Source organism: Triplophysa rosa, linkage group LG12 (genome assembly GCF_024868665.1).
Source record: "Triplophysa rosa linkage group LG12, Trosa_1v2, whole genome shotgun sequence".
Lineage (NCBI taxonomy): Eukaryota > Metazoa > Chordata > Actinopteri > Cypriniformes > Nemacheilidae > Triplophysa > Triplophysa rosa.
This window is the reverse complement of record NC_079901.1, coordinates 21,680,476-21,702,589: the sequence shown is the minus strand read 5'-3', so window position 1 is coordinate 21,702,589 and position 22,114 is coordinate 21,680,476. Positions and strand designations below refer to the sequence as shown.

General features: G+C 39.2%; 1 protein-coding gene across 2 annotated transcripts in view; it reads left to right on the top strand.

Annotated features, from left to right (window-relative positions):
* The window catches only part of sema3d (sema domain, immunoglobulin domain (Ig), short basic domain, secreted, (semaphorin) 3D), a 31,875-nt gene extending 10,438 nt beyond the window's left edge, over positions 1-21,437 (top strand). The window contains exons 3-18 of one of the 2 annotated variants that reach the window (XM_057348223.1): positions 2,964-3,124; positions 5,735-5,797; positions 5,954-6,073; positions 7,038-7,131; positions 8,189-8,317; positions 9,811-9,953; positions 11,850-11,964; positions 12,329-12,398; positions 12,513-12,657; positions 12,917-13,139; positions 13,318-13,406; positions 13,493-13,534; positions 14,780-14,937; positions 16,050-16,114; positions 16,266-16,402; positions 20,319-21,437. In XM_057348223.1, coding sequence (XP_057204206.1) covers positions 2,964-3,124; positions 5,735-5,797; positions 5,954-6,073; positions 7,038-7,131; positions 8,189-8,317; positions 9,811-9,953; positions 11,850-11,964; positions 12,329-12,398; positions 12,513-12,657; positions 12,917-13,139; positions 13,318-13,406; positions 13,493-13,534; positions 14,780-14,937; positions 16,050-16,114; positions 16,266-16,402; positions 20,319-20,687 — 2,123 coding nt within the window. In that variant the 3' untranslated portion in view covers positions 20,688-21,437. The remainder of the gene's footprint in view (positions 1-2,963; positions 3,125-5,734; positions 5,798-5,953; positions 6,074-7,037; positions 7,132-8,188; positions 8,318-9,810; positions 9,954-11,849; positions 11,965-12,328; positions 12,399-12,512; positions 12,658-12,916; positions 13,140-13,317; positions 13,407-13,492; positions 13,535-14,779; positions 14,938-16,049; positions 16,115-16,265; positions 16,403-20,318) is intronic. The other variant, XM_057348224.1, reaches the window with a different exon arrangement.
* The last annotated feature ends 677 nt before the right edge of the window (positions 21,438-22,114 follow it).

Sequence of the window (22,114 nt, the reverse complement as noted above, 5' to 3'; positions counted from 1 at the left end):
ATCTATATTTCTAAAATGCCACAAAATCTGTGGCCCCCCTGGAACCATCTTGGTGCCCCCCAGGAGGTCACGCCCCCCAGTTTGAGAACCACTGAACTAAACAGTATCCCTTCTATCGCCGACATCACTTCTTTCGGACAGTGTGCAGCGGAGTCAGCGAAACACCAAAATATTATCATCAGTTAGTTTAAATATTTCTTTTAAAGACAGACCTCCTCTGTAGGAGGGTCTTCAGTGGGAGTTATTGATTGTTTTATGAGTGTGGTATATTTTCTTGTGTTTGACATAACAAGTACTTGGGTGATGGGTGTAGACACGCATATCAGAGTCAAGCCTCATGTCGAGCCGAAACACAAAGCCTTATTTTTGCAATAGGAAGCAGTATACGGTACAGTATTTAATGAAGTTATAGCTATATGGCTCCCGGTTGGCTGTGGTTTTCTAAACACGTAGGTCATATACAGTATATGATCATGTATCATCTTAATGTGTACGGTTCCTCTAGTTTCCACAAGTTTGGCTCTCTGCCTAAACATTAGCGAGGAAATTCATTACCCCCGAGTGTATAATCTTTTACCCTCTGAGAAATTTAAAAGTCTCACATTGGGGCATTATAGCTTTCATGTGTAGCCAAGTTTTTGGGGAGGCTTTCATTTGTCATACCCTCAAATTATGCATTACTTTAAAGCGTAGATTTGTGTTTCAGAGTCATCAACCGCTATGATACATTATGTACCTGCAGGGCAGAATGACTTTGAATGTAAAAGTCTAAAGGTCTTTGCACATACAGTCCGGAATTTTCGTATGCGCTTTTTCGTATTTAGCGCTCGTTTGTACGGTGTCTCTGAATTGTCAAAAAGCCTCTCAAAATGCGTGCAACGGATGCGAAAAACGCAGAAAATCGAACCCAGCCTGATTTTTTTATGAAGGATGAAAATATTGGAGACAGTGTGTAAATTTGATTGACAACATGAGTTCGTATTTATTTTTTAATGTGCGGAAATGTCGGATGCAAATTTCAGACTCAATGTGCAATGGCCTTAACTGTATTTAACAGTTTAACAATTTAATTGAAATGGACTGTATTGCCTGTGGTTGTTATAAGAGTATTTTTTTATGCCACTGCAAGCAAACCAGAGACATCCAGTCTTACACTACAAGCTTATAAATACTAGATATATATAATGCATGCTTTATTTGAATAATTTGACCACCAGTGTTATGCTTGTTATCTCCCACCAACAAATATATAAATTAGCTCCTACACTTGTGTTAATAGCTGTCTCTTGAGTGGACACAAGGGATGGATTCCCTTAAGAAATCCAGATTATGCTCAGAGCTCCAGATAAACCTCATTGCTGAACAGGGATTTTTTCAGCGGGGGGCTCTGACCTAATACTGTTTGCAGAGTAGATTAGCACCAGCTAGTCCGACGTTAGACATTCAACATGAATGGGGTTTTATTTTGGAGAGGATTATTTTTTGTAAATATTGATCAGAGGTGACCCGTTCCCGACCCTACACCCCAGAGAATGATAGTTATATACTAGGATTTGTTCAGCTTCATGACGCTCAAGGCTCAGAACCCTGACGCCATGACCTGATCACAACACAGATATTTACGCAAGATGTGCGCCTATGGAAGACATCAGAAGAAGAGAGGTTGTTGAAATTCTAGAGACAAAGCATGAATAGAATTCAAGAATGCAGATATCATGGAGAATTGAAAACTCAGAGTCAAGGGGTGTTTCGGCAGATGGTTATGTTTTGTGCATGGAGAGCATTGGGTGGAGAATTAAACTCCATCCAAGTGCACAAAGATTGTATGCTTTAGTCAAGCATCATGACGTGTTTTGAAAGTATGTCAAGAATGGTGTATCCAGAGAGATCAGTTTGTATGCAAAGAGGACAATAACAACCTAAGAATCCAACTTCACCTCTACAGGTTTTCCACCGCTCTTAAATCGTTGTTGATAGCTTGCAGCCTTTAAGCTTATTTACATTATCATAAAAGCTTGCATTCTTCGTACGCTCAGATGGTAATCTGCACCTCAGCTGTCTACACTGCTTACTGGCTTTCTACAGTTAGAATAACAGAATGTGTCATTTCACCCTTGGAGAGCACATGAACGTGTACTGCGAATGAACCTAATCTGACGCTTTGCTCACATGTGTGAATTGATAGGACAGATTAGATCCAGGTGATTTCTCACATTCGGTTCAGTTCAGATGCTCCTGGTTTATGTTAGACAGTCGAAGGGAGGGTTAGAGGATAGTGGGGTTGTGGATGGGGGATGTTAAAGAGAAGATAAAATCTTAGAATATTGGAAAAATGTTACTATGCAACATTGTAAAAAGCGCTATATAAATAAACTTGAATTGAATCGAATTGAAAAACCGAATGGTTAACATTTCAGTACATTTAATAGTGAGAGATAAAGGGAGATGGCAGTATGGGTGAGATCTTCAACACTGTTTCTATATCAATGCATGCACAAACTACTTTTCCGTTTTTACTTTTCATGGGTTTGGATGCTGTTTCATTTATTGGTTACGCCTACTTGTGGTTTCCTTTTCCTCAATTACAGTACAGTGATTCAGTGAAAGAGAGAATTACATATTCAGACGAATATTTGTACTCCAGCACGCATACATGCTTTTATATGCTCACACAAACCACTATGCTCAAAGGTGCTTCACAATGCCTTAAAGAACCTTTTTTATTTAAATTCATTGAAACATGAATGCTGTTAAAATGTACAGTATATCTCGAATGCGCTGTAGATCGCATTCAAGCGTCAAGCTAAATGCTTATATCTAGGTTCCTGTACATTCTGGTGTTTTTCTGTGAGAGATGTTCCTGTCGCCATTTATGGGTTACGCTGTGTGTATGTTTATATAAGTAGAGCCTGTTTATGTCCGTGTATGTTTGTGTGTTGCTGACCGCCACTTGACTTTTCCAGAGCTGATCCATTCTCGAAGCGTGGTGCCGTTTATGGGTTCCAGCGAGGGACAGCAGTTTCAGACAATCCTATTGGATGAGGAGAAAGGCAGATTACTGCTAGGTGTTAAAGACCACATCTACCTGCTGGATCCAGACAACATCAATAAACACCCCAAAAAGGTAAACGCACACCTTTAAGAGTTCACACCTGCAGACATGCAGAATCAGGTTTGTGTGAAAGGCATGTTAGAAACTTTCACTCTGTGTGGTCTGGGACAAAACTGGGCTTTCCATGGAATGATTTAGAAGCCTTCAGACGGATTGACAGATAGCGTGCAGGGCAAGAGTCCGGTCAGTAAAATGGTTTTGAATAGTGTAGTGATTTCATTACATCTGAGGAATATAATGGAGTCTTATGAACAGAGTTTTTTGGTGAAGTCCTGTTTTGTCTCTTGACAGCACATGTTAATTAGCTTGTGTGTTCTTTAGCTTTTTTAGCTGTGTATGTTTCTGTGTATATATGAGGCTTAAGGGAAAGACTTCAGCCAATAAAAGCATGATGTTTAATGGCCTGCTGCTTGAAACATTAATGGAAAGTTATGACAAAAATTCTGACGAAGCAATTGTAAAACACTCTCCATCACACAAATCTGATGTTGTGTTACAATCACTTATGGTGTTTTAATCAAACAAGCCTCTTGTTCACTTTCAGATCAAATGCATGTTTTGTGTATGTGTTCTTTGGTGTGAAATAAATGTAGCTTTATAGGCAAACCTTTGTTTTTGTCAAGCAGGTCTGTTTTTTCTTGCAGGGGGAAGTTTTAGTTTAATTTACGGATATAAAATGTGACCTCTTGTGTTACTCACACGCAAGTTGTTCCAAACCTGTATCAATTTATTTGTTTGGTTGAACACAAAGGATACTTGGAAGAATGTTAGCAACTGAGATTCCTGCGGCACCATTGATTAACATAGAATTATTCTATAAATATTTTTGTTCTGTTGAACCCAAAAGAAAATATTTTAAAGAATTTATGAAAACGGACCGTTCTGGGGCACCTTTGACAACCGTTTTAATGGTAGTCAGTAACATTCTTTCAAATATATTTTTTGTGTTCAACAGAACAAAGAAAACTATACATGTTTGGAACAACTTGATGTTGAGTAATTCATGACAGAATTTTAATTTTTGGGTGAACTGTCCCTTTAAGTTTAAGCGGTTCACATTTTTTACGGGTTTATACTTGGACAACATTATCTAGATTAAATTTAAGCACAAATCAGAAACTGTTTATACTGCTGTGATCTCACAAAATGGCTGACAGCAAGTCTCTGTTTAGCTTATAAATACATTATGGTGGTAGATGTGTGTTTATGTGTGTGTAAAATATACAGATTTTCCTCTGCTCACTTCAAACCTTCTTAAACACTCTTAATCTATAAACTGTCATTTCACTGATCTGCAGATTCCCATAGCATCACCTACAGAGCTTCTGAGCTGACCTTACGCCATCACACCTGTCAATCACTGTCCCCACGGTGGTCTCATGACACTCGCTCATTGCACACACACACACACACACACACACACACACACACACACACACACACACACACACACACACACANGCACACACACACACACACACACACACACACACACACACACACACACACACACACACACACACATGCACAGGCTTTGGTTGACTATCCCCGTGGGGACAGTCCATAGGCGTAATGTTTTTTATACTGTACAATCTGTATATTCTATCCCCTATCCCTAACCCTATCCATAAACCTAAAGATCATAGAACACTTTTAGCATTTTTAGATTTGTAAAAAATATTGTTCTGTACAATTTATTAGCTTTTTTGCCCCTGGGGACCTCAATTTTGGTCCCCACGGTGACACGAGTCCCATGTGTTGGTGTGCATTCAGGTTTAGGTCCCCACCGGGATACACAAACATGAACGCACACACACGCGCACACACACACACACGTTCACGCTAATTCTTAATGGTTGCATCTGTAACACACATCTGCAGCAAAGATTTACAACAATATACACAGAAATAGAGGCGGACTGCCAACAGCAGGACTGTGCCAACGCTTTGAACATTCTACAACCATCTGTTGAACTGCATGCTAGTCTTCTTCACTTGTGTGCTTGTCATAAGCTGGTCTTTGTTTGTAAGTGTTTTCGTTTGTATTTACTGTATGACCCATGGGGGGTTTTATATGATGAGGGCTTCAATATGTACTCTATCAGTCCAGCCAATCTTCAAAGCACCGTTATGTAAAGTCATCTCACGAGCATGTGTAATCATATGTAATCAGAGCGGTTAGCTGGATAGCATGTTACATGTAGAGACGGCTCTCAGAGGTCAAGGTCAAAGGTCAGCCCTGTGCACGCTAAGCGCTTAAGCTTTTTATAACATTTGTGCAGGACCTCCATCACTGTTTATCTCTCTCCCAGCTCATTTTTGAGCTTAAGCAAGAGCGTATGTTTTTACAGTATTTCATGTGTACTGCCCTTCATCTGGTATATACACAATGGATTTTGTTTAAAATCCTGCTTTAAGTCACGGCATGATCTCAATCTAAATAAAAGATTTTTGTAAGGTTTACAGTTGACGGTTAATTACCTTCCTGTTACGATTCCATGACAAAGTTGCTATTGTAAACACTTACACTGACTTTTAAGGTATAAGGTGTTTGTCAGGCCTAATTTAGTTGATTTCAGGTGTTCTTATGTTACTAATGTTATGTGTGTGTTTCTCCCGTAGATGAGCTGGCCAGCTCCGCGAGACAGGGTTGATATGTGTACCCTGGCAGGCAAAAACCCTCTCGTAAGTATCAGTAAGAATATATGTTGTTGAATGAACATTTAAACGGACAGTCTGTCTTCTGTAAAAAAGTGAATGATATTAAAGGGATGACAGTTTCATACGTCTGTTACTTTGTTTTACAAGCTTGCATTCTTTCTCTTTTTCTTCCTGCCACAGACCGAATGTGCTAATTTCGTACGAGTTTTGCACAGCTACAACCGGACCCATGTCTACGCCTGTGGCACCGGAGCTTTTCACCCTACCTGTGTTTTCTTAGAGGTCAAAGGTTACAAAGAGGCAAGGACGTACATAGTTTCCTCAGAGCTTATTGAATTTTCAGTGAACAAACACAATACTAACAATCCTTCTCCTGTCCTTTTGTCTCCGCCATCGTCCTCCTGTCGTGGCTTAATTCATCTGTAGCGCTCGACTGAACTAAATTTATTTTATTCCTAAAAATAAAGAATCTTTTAGTGATTGTAAAATAGTTCTGTTTAAACAAATAAAATACAGGGTGGATGGAATTAGTTTAATACGCTACTGGCCGAAATATGAAAATGTTAAATACAGTGTTTATAAAGTAAATGGGGGACCTCCAACTGTTTCTTTGAAACGGGCCTCCGAATTGCAAAGGCCGTCTCTGGTACACACACACTTCACAAATTTTCGGGAGCGATAAACGCATTCTACCACAGAATTAACTCCCGAAAAATACAGGTAGTTTTATATTTGATAAGACCAATTAAAAACGCTACATACTAACTCCATAAAGTATCAATAGCTTCATGAACGATGACCAAACTACAAACGTTTTTTAATTATGAGAACATGGCAACACTGGGAGAGCACTTTGTAGGGGCGGACTGGCCATTTGGCGTACCGGGCGTTTTCCCGCTGGGCTGCTAACGTATGGGGCTGTAACGGAGGCGTTGGCCGCTTAGACGGACGTATTATAAATGCGAATGCACGCATCATTTGACTCAACTTTTTGTTATTGCTTTTATGCAGTTTTTGTCTTTTCTGGAGCATGAGGGATGTACTATTTGCTTTACCATGCATACAGGGAAAATAACGCTGCGTTCCGAAATCTGTTTTGTGTTTCACTGAAAAAATAACAGCATGCAGTTTTGCAATGACATACTGTATTTTCATTTTAAGGTAATGGTTAAACTATGCCATTGTAAAGTCTTAAGAACTTGAGAAGTTTTTCCCTTTATGTTGAACATTAACTGTGAGCGTTTTATATGCTATATGGTTGTAGGACAGCTGGCTTCATCTCCACAGCACCAGTGTTGAATCCGGTCGACTGAAATGTCCTTTTGATCCACAACAGCCTTTTGCTTCGGTACTGACAGGTGAGACTGGCTCCAAAATATTTTCCTTCTCTAAACAGAAACCTCTGTGAAGCATTTTACCTCTTTCACACATAATGGGCTCTCCACCAAGAAAAACCATTTTGCTCTGTTCTGTTTGCGAGACATTTGTTTCAAGTTAAAATGACCCTTAGGTTTCCATTGGTGTGCTGTAGAGAAATGTCACACCCTGTCAAGAGTACCAGCTGTAAACATTCCGGACTTTTCCAGTTTTTTCCTTGTGTTCCATTTTTGTATGGAATGGCTTGAATTTTTGTGCACAGACCAGGTTTTTCCAGCTGAGCGAAGTTTGATTTATTATAGTGATTTGTCATTATAGATCGACTTCCTACTAGGAGCTGGATTGCTACAATGTAGTCTCAGTGGAAAGACCCGATTTAGTAAAGCTGAAAGGAAATAGTTCATCCAAGAATGACAGCTATCATTTACTAAACCCCATGCCGTTCCAAACCAGCCTTTCAGGAGACATTTTTACTAAATTTCATGTTGCTCTTATTTATATGACAGAAGCATATTGTAACCAGCTCCAAAAGGGTAAAATAGCACTATAAAGAAGTCAGTTCGGCTATATTTTTTCTTCTTCTGGAACCATGTGATAACTTTGTGTAAGAAACAGACCAAATTCTACTTCACTCTAGCTGTCAAATCTGCAGTTCACCTATTTTCGGTGAGCCATGTCTTAAACAGTGTTATGAAGTGTATTTCTTGCTCTGACCGACAAAATCACGAGGAAGAAACTCAGAAAGAATGCAAATTTCCTTCCATGCTATTCTAAGAGTTTCTCCAAAAGAGTCCAAACAGCAAATGATAACGGAGATAGAAATCACAAATGAGTCTTAAAGCATGGTCCATAAACCCTTTGGTTGTCATGGATCCTGCAGGGTCTTGCCAAACTTGTTTATAGAACATACAATCCCAGCTGGACTTGCATATCAAACGTGAGGAAACGACAAGAGAAGACAGTCAGTCGCAGTAAATGTGCCTTTATTGCAGTCAGACTGACCTCAGCCCTCTGTTTATTCCCTTTCTCTGTTTTCAGATCAGTATCTGTACGCTGGCACCGCGTCGGATTTCCTGGGGAAGGACAGCACGTTTAGTCGCTCTCTAGGCCCGTCCCCTGACCAGCAGTACATCCGCACGGACATCTCTGAAGACTACTGGATCTATGGTCAGTCTACGTTTTATAAACACATCCTGCCTGTATAGCATAGCTTTGAGATATTTTATTTATTTTATAGCTTTGAATTTATATATACGGTATATTGTTTTTGTTAGCAGCAGCTCCAAATACAGCATTCAGCATTGTTCAGCTGAAGGGTTACTGTGCCAATGGAACACAAAACACACAAAAATAAACATGACCTATTTGCCACAGAATGGGCAAAACCATAATTACAGAAATGATTCCATGGCACAGACGCAGCCATTACTATACACACGTCACACACTTTGATTTATACTCGCATGGGCCTGTGGGAAAGTTATTTTGGCACTAAAGGGGTTGCCACCTGTAAGGTGTGTTCCCCAAACGTGATATATATCCTGACAAATTAATAGAAATGATTCCAGAGTCATAATATTTGATGAGTCGGTTTATTTCCTCAGACACGTCGCCTGGTCAGACCTGTGCCAGTGTGTACAGAAGAGCATTTGCTTTTATTAGCTCAACTCCAAGCTTTGAGATATATAGCCTACCCATTAAAAGTGTCATGTAACTCGTAAATATTACTTTTGGATTTCTACCTCTTAATAATGTTGAAAAATTACCCCATGCTTAAAAAACCTAATGTGGTAATGTAATATATCTTTTGGTGATGCATTGGCAGAACTACAGTAGAAACGTTGTGCTTAGTTTGGAGCCTGAGAGTAAAAACGCTGTAATCCTTCATAACCATATCTGAATTACCACCCAACTGCTGGCATCTCTCCTCTCCTCTTTTCCTTCTTTCTTCTTGTATTCTCTCTTATAGAGAGTCTAATATAATGTGTTCTTTGTTACCTCCTTGTTAAGTCCTTGCGACTTTCTTTAGACTTTCTTTAGTCCTCGCTCGGTTTCAGACGTTGTTTTCCCGGTTGCTGATTCAATTTAATGTAGTTTAGTTTAGTTTAAATCTTTTTCTACATTAAACACCCATTAGAGGTAAGGTCCGAGCCAAAAAACGAAATGCCTTCCATTTGCACTAAACAGTAACACAGGCACAAGCAGTGGGTATTTACAGCCGCGGAAAAAAATTAGAGACCATTTCAAAATCAGTTTTTCTGATTTTAAAATGTACTATTACTGTAGGTAAAATGATCGTTTTTGTTTAATTCTGTGAACTTCTAACAATATTTCTACCAAATATCATATAAAAATACTGTTTCTTTTTGCATTTATTTGTAGAAAATGAAACGGGAGAAACAGGCCAAAAAAATAGAAAAGACGCTCTGTATTTTTTCACACCTTGAATACTGCAAAGAATTTCAGGTTCACTTTTAAGCAATACAACAATAATATTTCCACATGTATTTAGTAAAAGTATATTTTATTATGTGATAACCTCCATTAGGTATCTTAATTTTATCCTTTAGAATGTATCTGCAAATCTTATAAAGGGATTGGAGAATTAGTATCGGTTATAAATTCAAGCTGACCGGCTTTTCTCTCTCTTGTCCCCACAGAGGGCAAGTTTATTGCTGCCCATCCCATCGCAGATACCTACAACCCTGACGATGACAAGATTTACTTCTTCTTCCGAGAGGCGTCCCGTGATGGAAGCACAAAGGACAAAAGCGTTCTGTCTCGTGTCGCCCGCGTCTGCCGGGTAAGTGACTGATCAATGACTGAGCTGCCCTTATCTTTTTGATCTCTGCCCTCTCCCGCTCTTAAGATTAAATGCCCTCCTCCTGGGAAGGGAGGCTTCCTGGTAGACTCCCCTTGATGTGATCTACTGGAAGCCGACCAAACCGCCGCTGTCAGGTGGGGTAAATCATAACAGAGGTCGTGCTGTGTAGCTTCTGCCCAGGTCATTGTTCAAGATGACAGTGGAAATCCTTCATGGAGAAACATAACAGTGCTAAGTGACTCCACTGTGATGCTCATGTTGTTTAACCACAGTTTAATATAGAATAAAAACCATCTATAAAAAAGTTACGTTTATCACATTTTTCAAAGCAACATCTTAAAAATGTATATGCTTTATGCACATTTTCTCACTCTTGGAGGGCACTTTGTGAGGTAAAAGCTATTCCTGAGCTTTCCTGTGGCTCAGTGGTTCGAGCATGGCACTAGCAACGCCAAGGTCATGGGTCCGATCCCAGGAAAACAAATGTATAATACAATGCAATGTAAGTCGCTTTGGATGAAAGTGTCTGCCAAATGCATAAATGTAAATGTAAATGTCCTTAGGTCATTCCAAACAAAAACGAGCAATGGGATCATTGCACAAGCAGCTCTTTCACATTAATGGAGTGTAGGAAGGATGCCCACTTTAAGGAATTTTGCTGTTTGTAAACATGTGATCCTGGGTACGTTGCCTGGGTAAGTAATTTTCTAATTTTCTGGCCTTTCAAAACTCTAAATTGCCCTCATGGTTTCCATTGAACGCGATATAGACCAATGCCATGTGTTTTAAACAAAATCCACGTGGAAAGACAGTAGGCACTTGATTTAACACAAAGAGGCAGTGTTTGACCCCCAAAAAAGTTTTATTAGCTAAAAGCTGAAAAGCCATAAACATGCATTTTTCTTTGTCATTGTTTAAGTAACATTACAATGTCATAATTATACTGGGCCTACCAAACAGAGGATATCCAGTAGATCACACTCGGAGAGAGTTTACCGTCATGTTCATTTATTTATTTGTTAACGTACTTTAACTTTTTTTTATAACGCTTGCAAGAGTGTAAACTGTGAGCCTGCAAATATAAAAAAAGCTGCCAGAGATAGAGAGCGGTTTGCTTGATGTTGTGGGCTCATCCTCCCAGGCTCTGTGCTATAAAAATTCCAAGCTCGATTGCAAAATTCTTGTTCTGAAGCGGGCGGGTTTTTATAGCTTTAGGAGTGAGCTGTAAAGCCATCCGAGGCCAGATTCCTCACTGGATAACTGGCCTAACACTGGCGAGGGCATCTTTGAAGATTAGAGAATTTAGAGACCGCCACTCTTAAACCTCTTTTAGGTCTTGCTCTACTTTTTCTCGAGTGTCATTCAAAAATAACAATGGCGCAAGCGGAATATGTTTGCTGCTTAAAGTGGGTGTAGGTGAAATCGGCGGAGTCCTTTGATTAAACTCTTTTGGCAATATTGAAGAGATGCGTTTAAGTGTTCTCAACATGCTTTCTCCGTCTTCAGAACTCGGTGTGCTTTATTGTGTGTCCAGAGACCCGTGAACCTGTTCTTGGAGAATTCATGGAAAGGGTCGTTATATTCCCATTATAAACTCCCGTCCCTCTTTCTAATCTGTTCATTGTTCTCTTTTGCCTTTGTGTCTTTCTCTCTCTCCGCGTGTTTGTGTACCTCTTGAGTCTGTGTGGTTTTCTGTCGTCTCACTCTTAATGAAATGAGTCGCAGTAATGAGAGGCAGATGCAGGTGTACACCTCTCACTATTGAGCGTTTGTTTATGAAGGCTATGAAATAAAGTTATGAATTCTTTGATACAGATGTGCTCTCAGATAGATAGACTTCAGATTCAAATATTGTGTTTGTTTGTGTGTGTGCAGAATGATGTTGGGGGCTTGAGAAGTCTCACCAATAAATGGACCACGTTCCTCAAAGCAAGACTTGTGTGTTCCATTCCCGGACCAGATGGCGTTGATACACACTTCGATGAGCTCCGTGAGTGATATGTTGTGTTATCTCGGGCACACGCAGATTTTTTTCACTATATATAAGATCATACAACTAATAGACTTACACTTTTATTATTCAAGTCTTGCCATATTTTTTTTTATCTCCTAGATCCCTCACACGAAACAAACTTTAGGACAGTATTATATTTAAAATACACATTTAAAATGACTCCCGAATTGGTTTTTGACATTTTCAAAAGTTGAGCTTTAAGCACGTTTGCAAACTTGCAAACACACAGACACACACTTCCTTTCTGTTCTTTTTCACAACGCACTTGAGATTCCTCACATTTTCTTGGCATTGTAAAAATGTTCAGTGATGTCCTCATGTATTTGTGTGTGTGTTGCAGAGGATGTCTTTCTGCTCCCTAGCAGGGATGAGAGAAGTCCAATGGTGTATGCGGTATTCACCACCACAAGGTAAGATCCAGCTGCAGATCTTATCGCTATTCCATTTTTTAATTAAATATGACAGCTAAAAACATGGTAATCGTTGCCAATTTACCTTACAATTGATGTGTTTGGGTTCTGCAGTGCTATCTTTAAAGGATCAGCCGTGTGTGTGTATGACATGCAAGACATCCGTGCTGTGTTTAATGGACCATATGCTCATAAAGAGGGACCGGAGCATCGCTGGGTGGAGAATGAAGGCCGAATCCCATATCCACGACCAGGCACAGTCAGTAATGTTTTGTCTTTTCCTTTCTTTTTTTAACTTGTAGAATCACCCTGACTGATTCCATGAAGTTTAACACATCACAACTAGAGGGAGACAAAATGCAGTATATATTGTCTAAACTGTGTATAATTGACAATGCAGGATATGACTCGAACTGTATAATGCTGTCAAAGACAGTAACATTATTAGTATCAGGGCATATTCATGAATGCCGATATATATTTTTCTAATTGTTTTTTTATGTATTTTTTTGACACAGTGCCCAAGTCGGACGTATGATCCTCATATAAAAACCACTAAAGACTTTCCAGATGAAGTCATCAGTTTCATACGAGTGCATCCGCTAATGTACCGCTCCGTCTACCCAATGACGGGCCGACCCATCTTCACACGTATCAACACAGAGTACAGGCTCACGCAGATCGTTGTGGACCGTGTGTCTGCTGAGGACGGACAGTATGCTGTTATGTTTTTGGGCACTGGTAAGAAAAGCCAACTAGAATAAGATTTTTGATATTATGAAAGTCAAGAAAGTGCATGGCCATAAGACATGATATGATGTGAGTGTAAATGACAACGTTTGTGAAATAACCAGCAGGTGGCAGTAGAGCTTGTTTGAAAAAGAAACACGACGACTCAAAAGTGTGCATGTGTTTACAGATACAGGATCAGTTTTGAAGGTTGTTAGCATCACTCAGGAAAACTGGTCCACTGAGGAGATCATCTTAGAAGAGCTTCGGGTGTTCAAGGTAAATTTATAAATGTACACACATGAAGCATTAAGAAATAAATACACACAGACATATTAAGACATTGATACATTACTTATTTTCAGAACCCCACACCTATCCTCAACATGGAAATATCCTCAAAACAGGTAAGACGAGAAGTTTTCCAATTTTGTTTTAGTAAACTGAACTTTTTAAACTTCGTTCTAGTAAACTAAACTCTTCAATTTGGGAATACACAGACAATGCATCTGTTTTGCATATGCTATAACTTCTACTCAAGAGATGCTCAAGAGAATTTATCAGCAAGCTGTTTTTGTTTCTGGTGTATCACAGGGATATTTGTCATGTTTTAGCAGCTGCGTATCTGACGGTTCTCAAGCCACTGTTTCAAAATTGATGTGTTAGGACTTTCTTTGTTTAGCTTTTCTTTATCAGAGTTTCACGATAAGTGTGTTGTTTTTGTTCTTGTGCCATTCCTTTCATTCGGCCTTTGCACTCCCGTTTGTCCAGTTATCTTCTGAAGTTCATGGTTAAGATAGCTTTAAACCCTAAATCTTCTTTTCTCTACATATTTAGAACCACAAGGTTGTTTCAATAGGCCATCTGGCTAATATTTTTGGTAAATAAGTTCAAAGGGCCAATTCTTTTGTTAGGTTTAGCTTCTGTGTTATATGCAGAAATGTTTTGTGTCTTTAGTGTAGGGCTGTCAAACGATCAATCGCATCCAGAATAAAAGTTTGTGTTTACATAATATATGTCTGTGCACTGTGCATATTAATTTTGTATTTATAAACACATACACATACACGTATACATGTTTAGGAAATATTTACGTATTTACATGTATTTATTTATATTTACCAATAATTTAAATTATATATGTTTATAAATTTGTATATTTTATATTTTTCTTAAGTATATGCATGTGTGTGTGTGTGTGTGTTATTATACAAAATTAATATGTACATTGCACAGAGATATATTATGTAAACACAAACTTTTATTCTGGATGCGATTAATCGTTTGACAGCCCTACTTTAATGGAAGGAAATTGTTGAACAGATAAAAAAGGGTTTCCAATAACAAAGATTCTGCTAAATATTAAATACCACAGTTAGGCACGATACAAAGCTTTCATTTCGACTGCCTTTTTTGGAGTTTGTGTTTCTATTGTCTGTGTAATATATACAGTATATATACTATATATATATATATATATATAGTCACACGTGTACCTGCTGTTTTTAGAGGTTGATTGTGGACGAAAAAAGCACAGAATAAACTGCAAACGACTGACATTTACTGATAACTCTATTAGAAAGGCTGCTCCAGTAAGCACTTTTTTTGTCATTGCGTCTGGTTTAGTACTTTGTGTGTTTGTGTGCGCGCAGCAGCAGCTGTTTGTTGGAGGAAGCGACGGGTTGGTGCAGGTGGCCCTGCACAGGTGTCATATTTATGGACAGGGCTGCGCCGAATGCTGTCTGGCTAGAGACCCGTACTGCGCCTGGGACGGCACCCAGTGCTCCAGATACATTCCAGCCTCCAAAAGGTAACGCACACAGACCAATAAAGCCATTGTCCCAAAGAGTCGATGTAAAGCCATGACATTGATTCAAGGAGTCAGCACTTTTGTTTAGCAGTCGTTTTCTTTCGCACACAAACACGCATCGACACGAACACAACCCCACACATGTCCTGCGTTATCCCTGAGATGTGCACAGCATGCAGTTTGATGCTCCAAGGTGTTTGGGGAGAGGGGAAAGTTAAGAGAGAGCGAGCTTTGTGATGCCCTCTTTCTGACCTACTTCTGCAGGGTGAGTTGTTTTCCTGGAGTTCAGCACACAGAAGAAAATGATAAATATTTGATTTTCCTGTGCCATAGGGCGTAGTGGGAATGGACCGGACAGGCAAATTGATTAAAGTTGCTTTGTTGTTGAGATGATGTATGTGAGCTGCCAGAGAAGTTTTCTTGCCCTTTCTCTCCCTGCCGTTCCGGTCCGACACTGACGCAAGGAGGCCAGGTCAGTCCTACAGGGAGAGCGAGAGGGCGACAGAGAGATGCTGAGAGCGAGAGAGGTATATTGTTGAGGATTGTTGACGTGTCAGATGGCCGTCGTGAGAGTTTCACATTCATCATTGGTTGTTTGTTATACGTCAGAAAGAGCTGAGGATGTTTTTCTTGTCTGTGGTCGCTCTTGTCTATGTAGTTCCAATGAACGGCCACTGAACTGTTTATACAACTCATTGCACTACATTTCTCGTCTTCTGAAGTCATATGTTAGGTATAAATATCTTTCTCCTGTAAGTGTAAGCTTTTGAGTCAGCAAGTTAAAACTGAGAACTGTCTCGGTGTTCGTCTGAAATGAGGTCAAATGTAATATATGGACTCGCTGTCTTCGCCAGTTTATAATTTATGAATCAACATCTCATTTTGAATTGAACACACTGCACATTTTGTTTTTTATATTTTAATGTTTTGTTGTTGCATTCTGCATTTGGAGTTTAGACCGAACATTACGCTAGAAAATTGATAGTTGGATGCAAAATGTGAACGTGTAAGCTTTATATCATATTTCTTTTGTTTGATCAGTAGTTCTTAATAAGGCTTTTAAAAATCAGTCTGAACCGATTTTTGCATGTGTGCTGTATTTATGCATACAGGAGGGCCAGAAGACAAGACATCAAACATGGAGACCCATCCAGCCATTGTTGGGACACTGAAGATGGTACGGAGTCATGTCATGAAACATAAAAGCACTTAAAGCTCTGTTTTGTTCTGAGATGCTGCATTGTCCTGTGGGGCTCACCTAATGGACCTCCTAAAACATACCTTGTCTTTCAGTCTTCCTCTTCATCTCTCTGTCTCTCTCACAACAGTGTTGGGGAGGAACGTGGAGGAGAAGGTGATGTACGGAGTGGAGAGTAACTCCTCTTTTCTTGAGTGCGTTTCTAAATCCCAGCAGGCCCAAATCCGCTGGTTCGTACTGAAGCCGGGAGCGGACCACCGCCAAGAGGTACCACTAGTTGTCCTACATTTTTGTAAATAAATGATTATTTTGTATCTTTGACACATCTGTTATGTAGCAACTGAACAGTTTGAACCCTAAACAAGGTCCACAAATGAATGTTCCCTATTCAGTAAATGAGAGAATTGGCTTTGAGGAGTGAATTGTTTAGCAGTGGATTAAATTAAATTGAGAGCGATAGTCTGTCCCCCAGTGACACAGTATAAGTGATGTCAGCCCATTTCTAACATTTGATACACTTTAATTGAATTTACCTTATAGGGCTGTCAAAGGATTAATCGCGAATAATCGCATCCAGAATAAAAGTTTGTGTTTACATCATATATGGCATGTCTGTATACTGTGCATATGAATATTGTATTTATAAACACATACACATGCATGCATATATTTAAGAAAAGTTTAAAATATAAAATTAATAAACATATATATATATAAAATTTCAATTATTGGTAAACAAATACATCAAAATATTTCCTTTATATATATATATATATACATGTAACTGTATGTTTTTGTGTTCATAAATAGAAAATTAGTATGCACAGTACACAGACATTATGTAAACACAAACTTTTATTTTGGATGCGATTAATCGCATTTAATCTTTGACAGCCCTACCTCCAGACATTCTTGGATTTACATGGTACTATTCGATTTTTTAATACCTTTTGGTTAATTGATTTTTAGTATCTTGTATTTCATCTTCAGCAATTATTCACTGTGTATGTCGTGTACAAATTAGGTGTATTATCCTATTTTCTATCCTAATAATGTGGTTTGGCATCATACAGTCAATCTCCAGAAACTGATTTACAGAAACTCTTAACCCCCATGCTGCGTAGATGTTGCATAATTCAGATCATATTCCTAAACAATGTGTGTCGACACAGAGAACTCAAACTGTTCTGCTGGTAGTTCTGAAAACGGCCCGAGGCTCGTGAATGAACAGATCTGAGGGAACACAAACATGAAAATACAGAACATAAGTGGTCGAGTCACGCCCGATTCTTTTTTATACACGTTGTACAGAATTTCACCTCCTTTGTGGTTAGATCTCTGTCCCATTCTCACCACACACATTTTCTTCTGACTCTTTGTTCTCTAGAGTAGTGTTTGCTTTTGTGCCGTGAGCGTGTAGTGTTGTAGATACGGAGGGACGCATGTTTGTTTGTGTGTGCTGTAGTTTAAAGTTCACAGTGCAGATACACAGGGGTCATTCTAACCTTGTGGCTTTGGATTTGTGTGTGTGTGACTATCGTCTTTGTCGGCTATGATGAATAGACGGGCCAAGGCCTGACTCTGAAACGGTAGATCAGCATATCCTTTTATTGATCCATCCCTCCAACAATTATTCCCAGCAGGAGAACGTGTTGAATAATAGGGAGGCATGACAGAGGCATGAGGCAGAAGGTCAAATCGCAGCACAAACGTCATATCTGTGGTGCGATTCGAGATGAAACGCGCAGTTTCCTGCTTTCAGAACGATCCTGAAATCCCACGTCTTGAGTAAACATTGGCCCTGCTGTGCATTTGTTTTATTTTAGTTTTCCTTCCTGCTGTTTTCCTTCTTCTCCTTTTCTTTTTATCGCTCTGTCCTTCACACAGAACAAAACGACAGACTCCCTACCGGCCAGCTGTTGAAAACACCTGCAGCACACACGCTATCTCACACCTGGGGTGCAATCCTAAAATATCCCCCCCACTACAGCTCGTAAAAGATAACAGTAAATGATAGAAAAGAAAACAAGTTTTTTTTGTTTCTGTGAATGTTTATTGGAATGCTGACGGGTAAACACAGATATCTGTTTATAGTTTGCCTTCCAATACCAGAAAACGAAGAAACATGACTTGTGAATTGTGAATTGTAAAGAATTGAATGATTCTGGATCCAATAAGCTTTATGACGCACGTCACACACAGAAACCGGAAAACAAGTCTTTTGTGTGCGCTTCATTACGTAAAAAGCCGTTTTACTCAAAATGCCTTAAATGAGCTATACCAAAGATCATCAAACTCGATGCCCATCACATAAACAGAATTATATAGAAAGGTTTTTTTTTTGTTTCTTCTCACAGACATTTGAATATTAAAATAGCATAAAACGTCCCAAATATTTAAACAGCTAGCTAGGTTAGCGGATTACCTTAAACATCTATAAATGTCGCGGATCGTTAATAGTGTTAATACACTTTTTCCAACAAGCGGATGTGACAAGACCTGTTTACCGGGTTAAGTCACGAGACATTCGACATATGCCCTGTTATGATTCTACTTAATGATTCTGATTCCTTAACAATTTGTTAATATTAATAATATTGTTATATATAAGTTTTTATGTTGTATTTGAATTTATAGCCAGGAACAATAAATCACTGACTTAAGAGCTGATTGTTGATTCATGTGTACCGTGAACAAAAGACGTATAATGACAACTGCAAATTTAAAAAAATGAATTGATATGTGTAAAGGATTTTATTCGATACAAAAATTACACCATGAATAACAACTGGTTTTCAATTCCCAATTGATCTCTCTCTCTCTCTTCTGCCTTTTGTTTTCATACCCTTTTTTTCAACCAAATATAATTTCCCTAAGGATTGTGGGTCATTGAAAGGCCAGCTTGTATTTGAGATGGTGACACAGATCTTTATGGTTCGGGCTCTCTTTCTTACTTTCAGAACCCACAGACAGACCGTGTTCTATACGGAGGAGCCGCAGACAGACCGAGGCCCCATATTGTGGTTTTAATGCTTTTGACCCGATGCATTTTTTAAACCTGCGTCTGTGATCAGAGGCCAGTTTCCTCTTGCCCCCAGTTAAACCTTCAGCAGGAGTTATACGCCGTGATATACTGCCGACATACAACACACAGACACACCGTAACATCTCAATGAGACACACACGTGTTTCGTCTTGACTCTTTTTGTTTAAGCTTCGGCTGTCACCGGTTACCTTTTATTTGAATTCTGTCGCACTGCACAATTCACAGACATACAGAATTAAGAATTTTGCTTTAAATTTGGCACGATCATGGCTTCTGCATGATCTTATGTGTTTTTCAGATGGCGGATGGATTAGCATATGTCAATGCAGCGGTACGTCTCAGTGGATGTGTGTTTTACAGGGGTCCGGTATGCTTTGAAGCTTCGTTTCCCTCCGTTCTGTACAGCACAGCTGTATTGATTTAGTCCACGACAACAGCGTGACTAGCAGGAGAAATCAGCAGGCAAAAAAACACAAATGAAAGAGAGAGAGAAGACGGAAAGAAGGAGATAGAAAAGATAGTAAAACGGATATTGGGGAAATAAATATATGTGGAAGAAGGAAAAGGAGAAGGCAAAGACAGAGATGGAGATATTAGCACAGACTGACATTTAGGTCTTTATTTGTCTAAAAGTTAAAAAATAAACGTCAACAAATTGTGCAGTCTTACAGTGTATTTTTAACAGAAAAAGATCAATCAAACCCGATCATTAAACACACCTTCCCTCACAAACACTTTTTGTTCATTTTGGACTCTTGATTTACTCAAGACCAAGGGCATGTCAGCCCACCTTCTACCATCCCACTACTTCTGTCTCTCTCTCTCTTGTCAGCATTAACGTGATCAGCTTGTCTAATTTGTCTAATAAGACTCTAATGATCAATCACATGGCTTAATGTGAGGTCAGGAGGAATCCGAGCGCAGAGGTTAAAGACCGATCTCTGACCTTGAGAGAGTCTCACTGTGGTCTCCTGGGCTCTGCGGTGCTTTTGAGCTGAATGATTGATGAGGAGAAACCCACCGAATGACACATGAATTCTCCTCTTGGGGCTCCCTGAATGCTGATTATGAGCAGTGTGATTCATTTTGTAAAATTGTGTGGTTAAAAAAACAAAGCAATCGTGTATGTCGTTGCAGATCAAACCAGATGAACGCGTGATCGTAACAGAGCGGGGCTTGCTGATTCGTTGGCTCCAGCGCGGGGATGCAGGTTCTTACTTCTGCACCTCCCAGGAACACAGCTTCACCCGCACACTTCTCCAGGTCTCCCTTCACGTCCTGGAACGCGGGCAAATTCACGGACACACGGGTTCGCAGGGATCGTCAGAAAACCCGGCCGAACAACGGCAGCTTTATAAGGATTACCTGCGTGTGTTGAGCGGCTCCGCGCGCTCTATAGATGAGTACTGTGAAACGCTCTGGCACAGAGAGAAGAAGCAGAAGCAGAAGGGCAAATGGAAACACACCCAGGAGTTTCGCAAAAGCAGGAATAGGCGTCACCACTAGGGGGTGCCAGTCATAACAGTGCCTGCCTAAGGGAGTGGGCAGTGTTGGATTCGGTTGTGAGGTTAGATGGGTCACAATGTCCACTAAGTAGTGTGGATGAGCTGCCCTTGAATTCAGTACCAAATAGAAAGAGTAAACATTTCTTTGCTCGAATGGGCTGTTTATAAAACAAGAATTTGTGTCATTTGGTATCAGTTAAATGACCCAAATCTACAATTTGCAAAATAAGCCAGATGTGACCAGAAGTCAAGTCAACTTGACTGCTTTTTGAAATATGTCCCAATCTAGAGGTTTATTAAAGCCTCATTGGACTAGAAGACCATGGCATACTAAACTTCTAGCCTCCTTGACTTTTATAACCTATAATCGTATACACACAGGGGTCGTCGAGTCTTTATTCTCACTGGTAACATCTGGATTATAGTCTTTCAAAGCACCAGTTCGTTGCATCTTAATTTTAATCAAGAACTAATGCATTCATGTTGAATGTATGTAAATATTTATATATTTTTGTACATGAAATTGTGCATGCTTACCATAATATACAGTGTTTTTTTGTCTTCTGAGTCTACAATTATAACCAAGCATTGACGTTACATGTAAAGGACATTATTTTTGTATGTTTGCAATGTGTCTTACTGTAGGTTGTTTGTTAATGAGGCTATTTAAAATAACAATGTTTTTAAAATAAAATCTTTTGTATTTCTACGTAGCTGTGCAGTAAGGAATGTACAAAATATTAACTTTAGTCTTTGACAATGAGTGTTATTTTATAAAATATAAAAGAATAACATTAAAAAAAGTATTATTTTATATTTTGTGATGTAAAAGAAAATATGAAATTACATCATCGAAATCATTCGAAATCAAGATATCGAAAATATGAAAGTTAAAATTAGAGTCAAGATATTATGTATAGACCACTTGGGATGACGTAAACAACACTTGTTTAGCGCTGGTCCAGAAGCACTTCCTGTTCCACCACACAAACTTTTGAAAAAAAACAACCAACAGAATATTTATAACCAATTTAAAATGTTAAACAAATATCTTTAAGGTTTAATTATCTATGTAAGATAAAAAATAAGTAAATAAAAACAGCTTCTGGGTCTTGCGAGTGGTCTGTAATGTACAGAAAAACTGCTGTCATAAAGTTTCAGTTCACATAGACATACACAAGCAAGCCCAGTTGTATCGCATATGATATGCCATGAATCCACTTCTAAACAAGAGTCACGCAGCGCCGCTATTATGATTGATCTGAGAGATGCCATCACTGGGCAGCGGGTGCTCTTAAGGTCAACCTGCCTCAAATCAGATTAGAAAGAGTGTGAACTCCTTTTACAATACCTCCTGACCTCAGATAACCTCACTGCCTGGAGCTGTGTGTGTGTGTGTTTTCAAGGTCAGCGCTCCTCTCTCCTCTT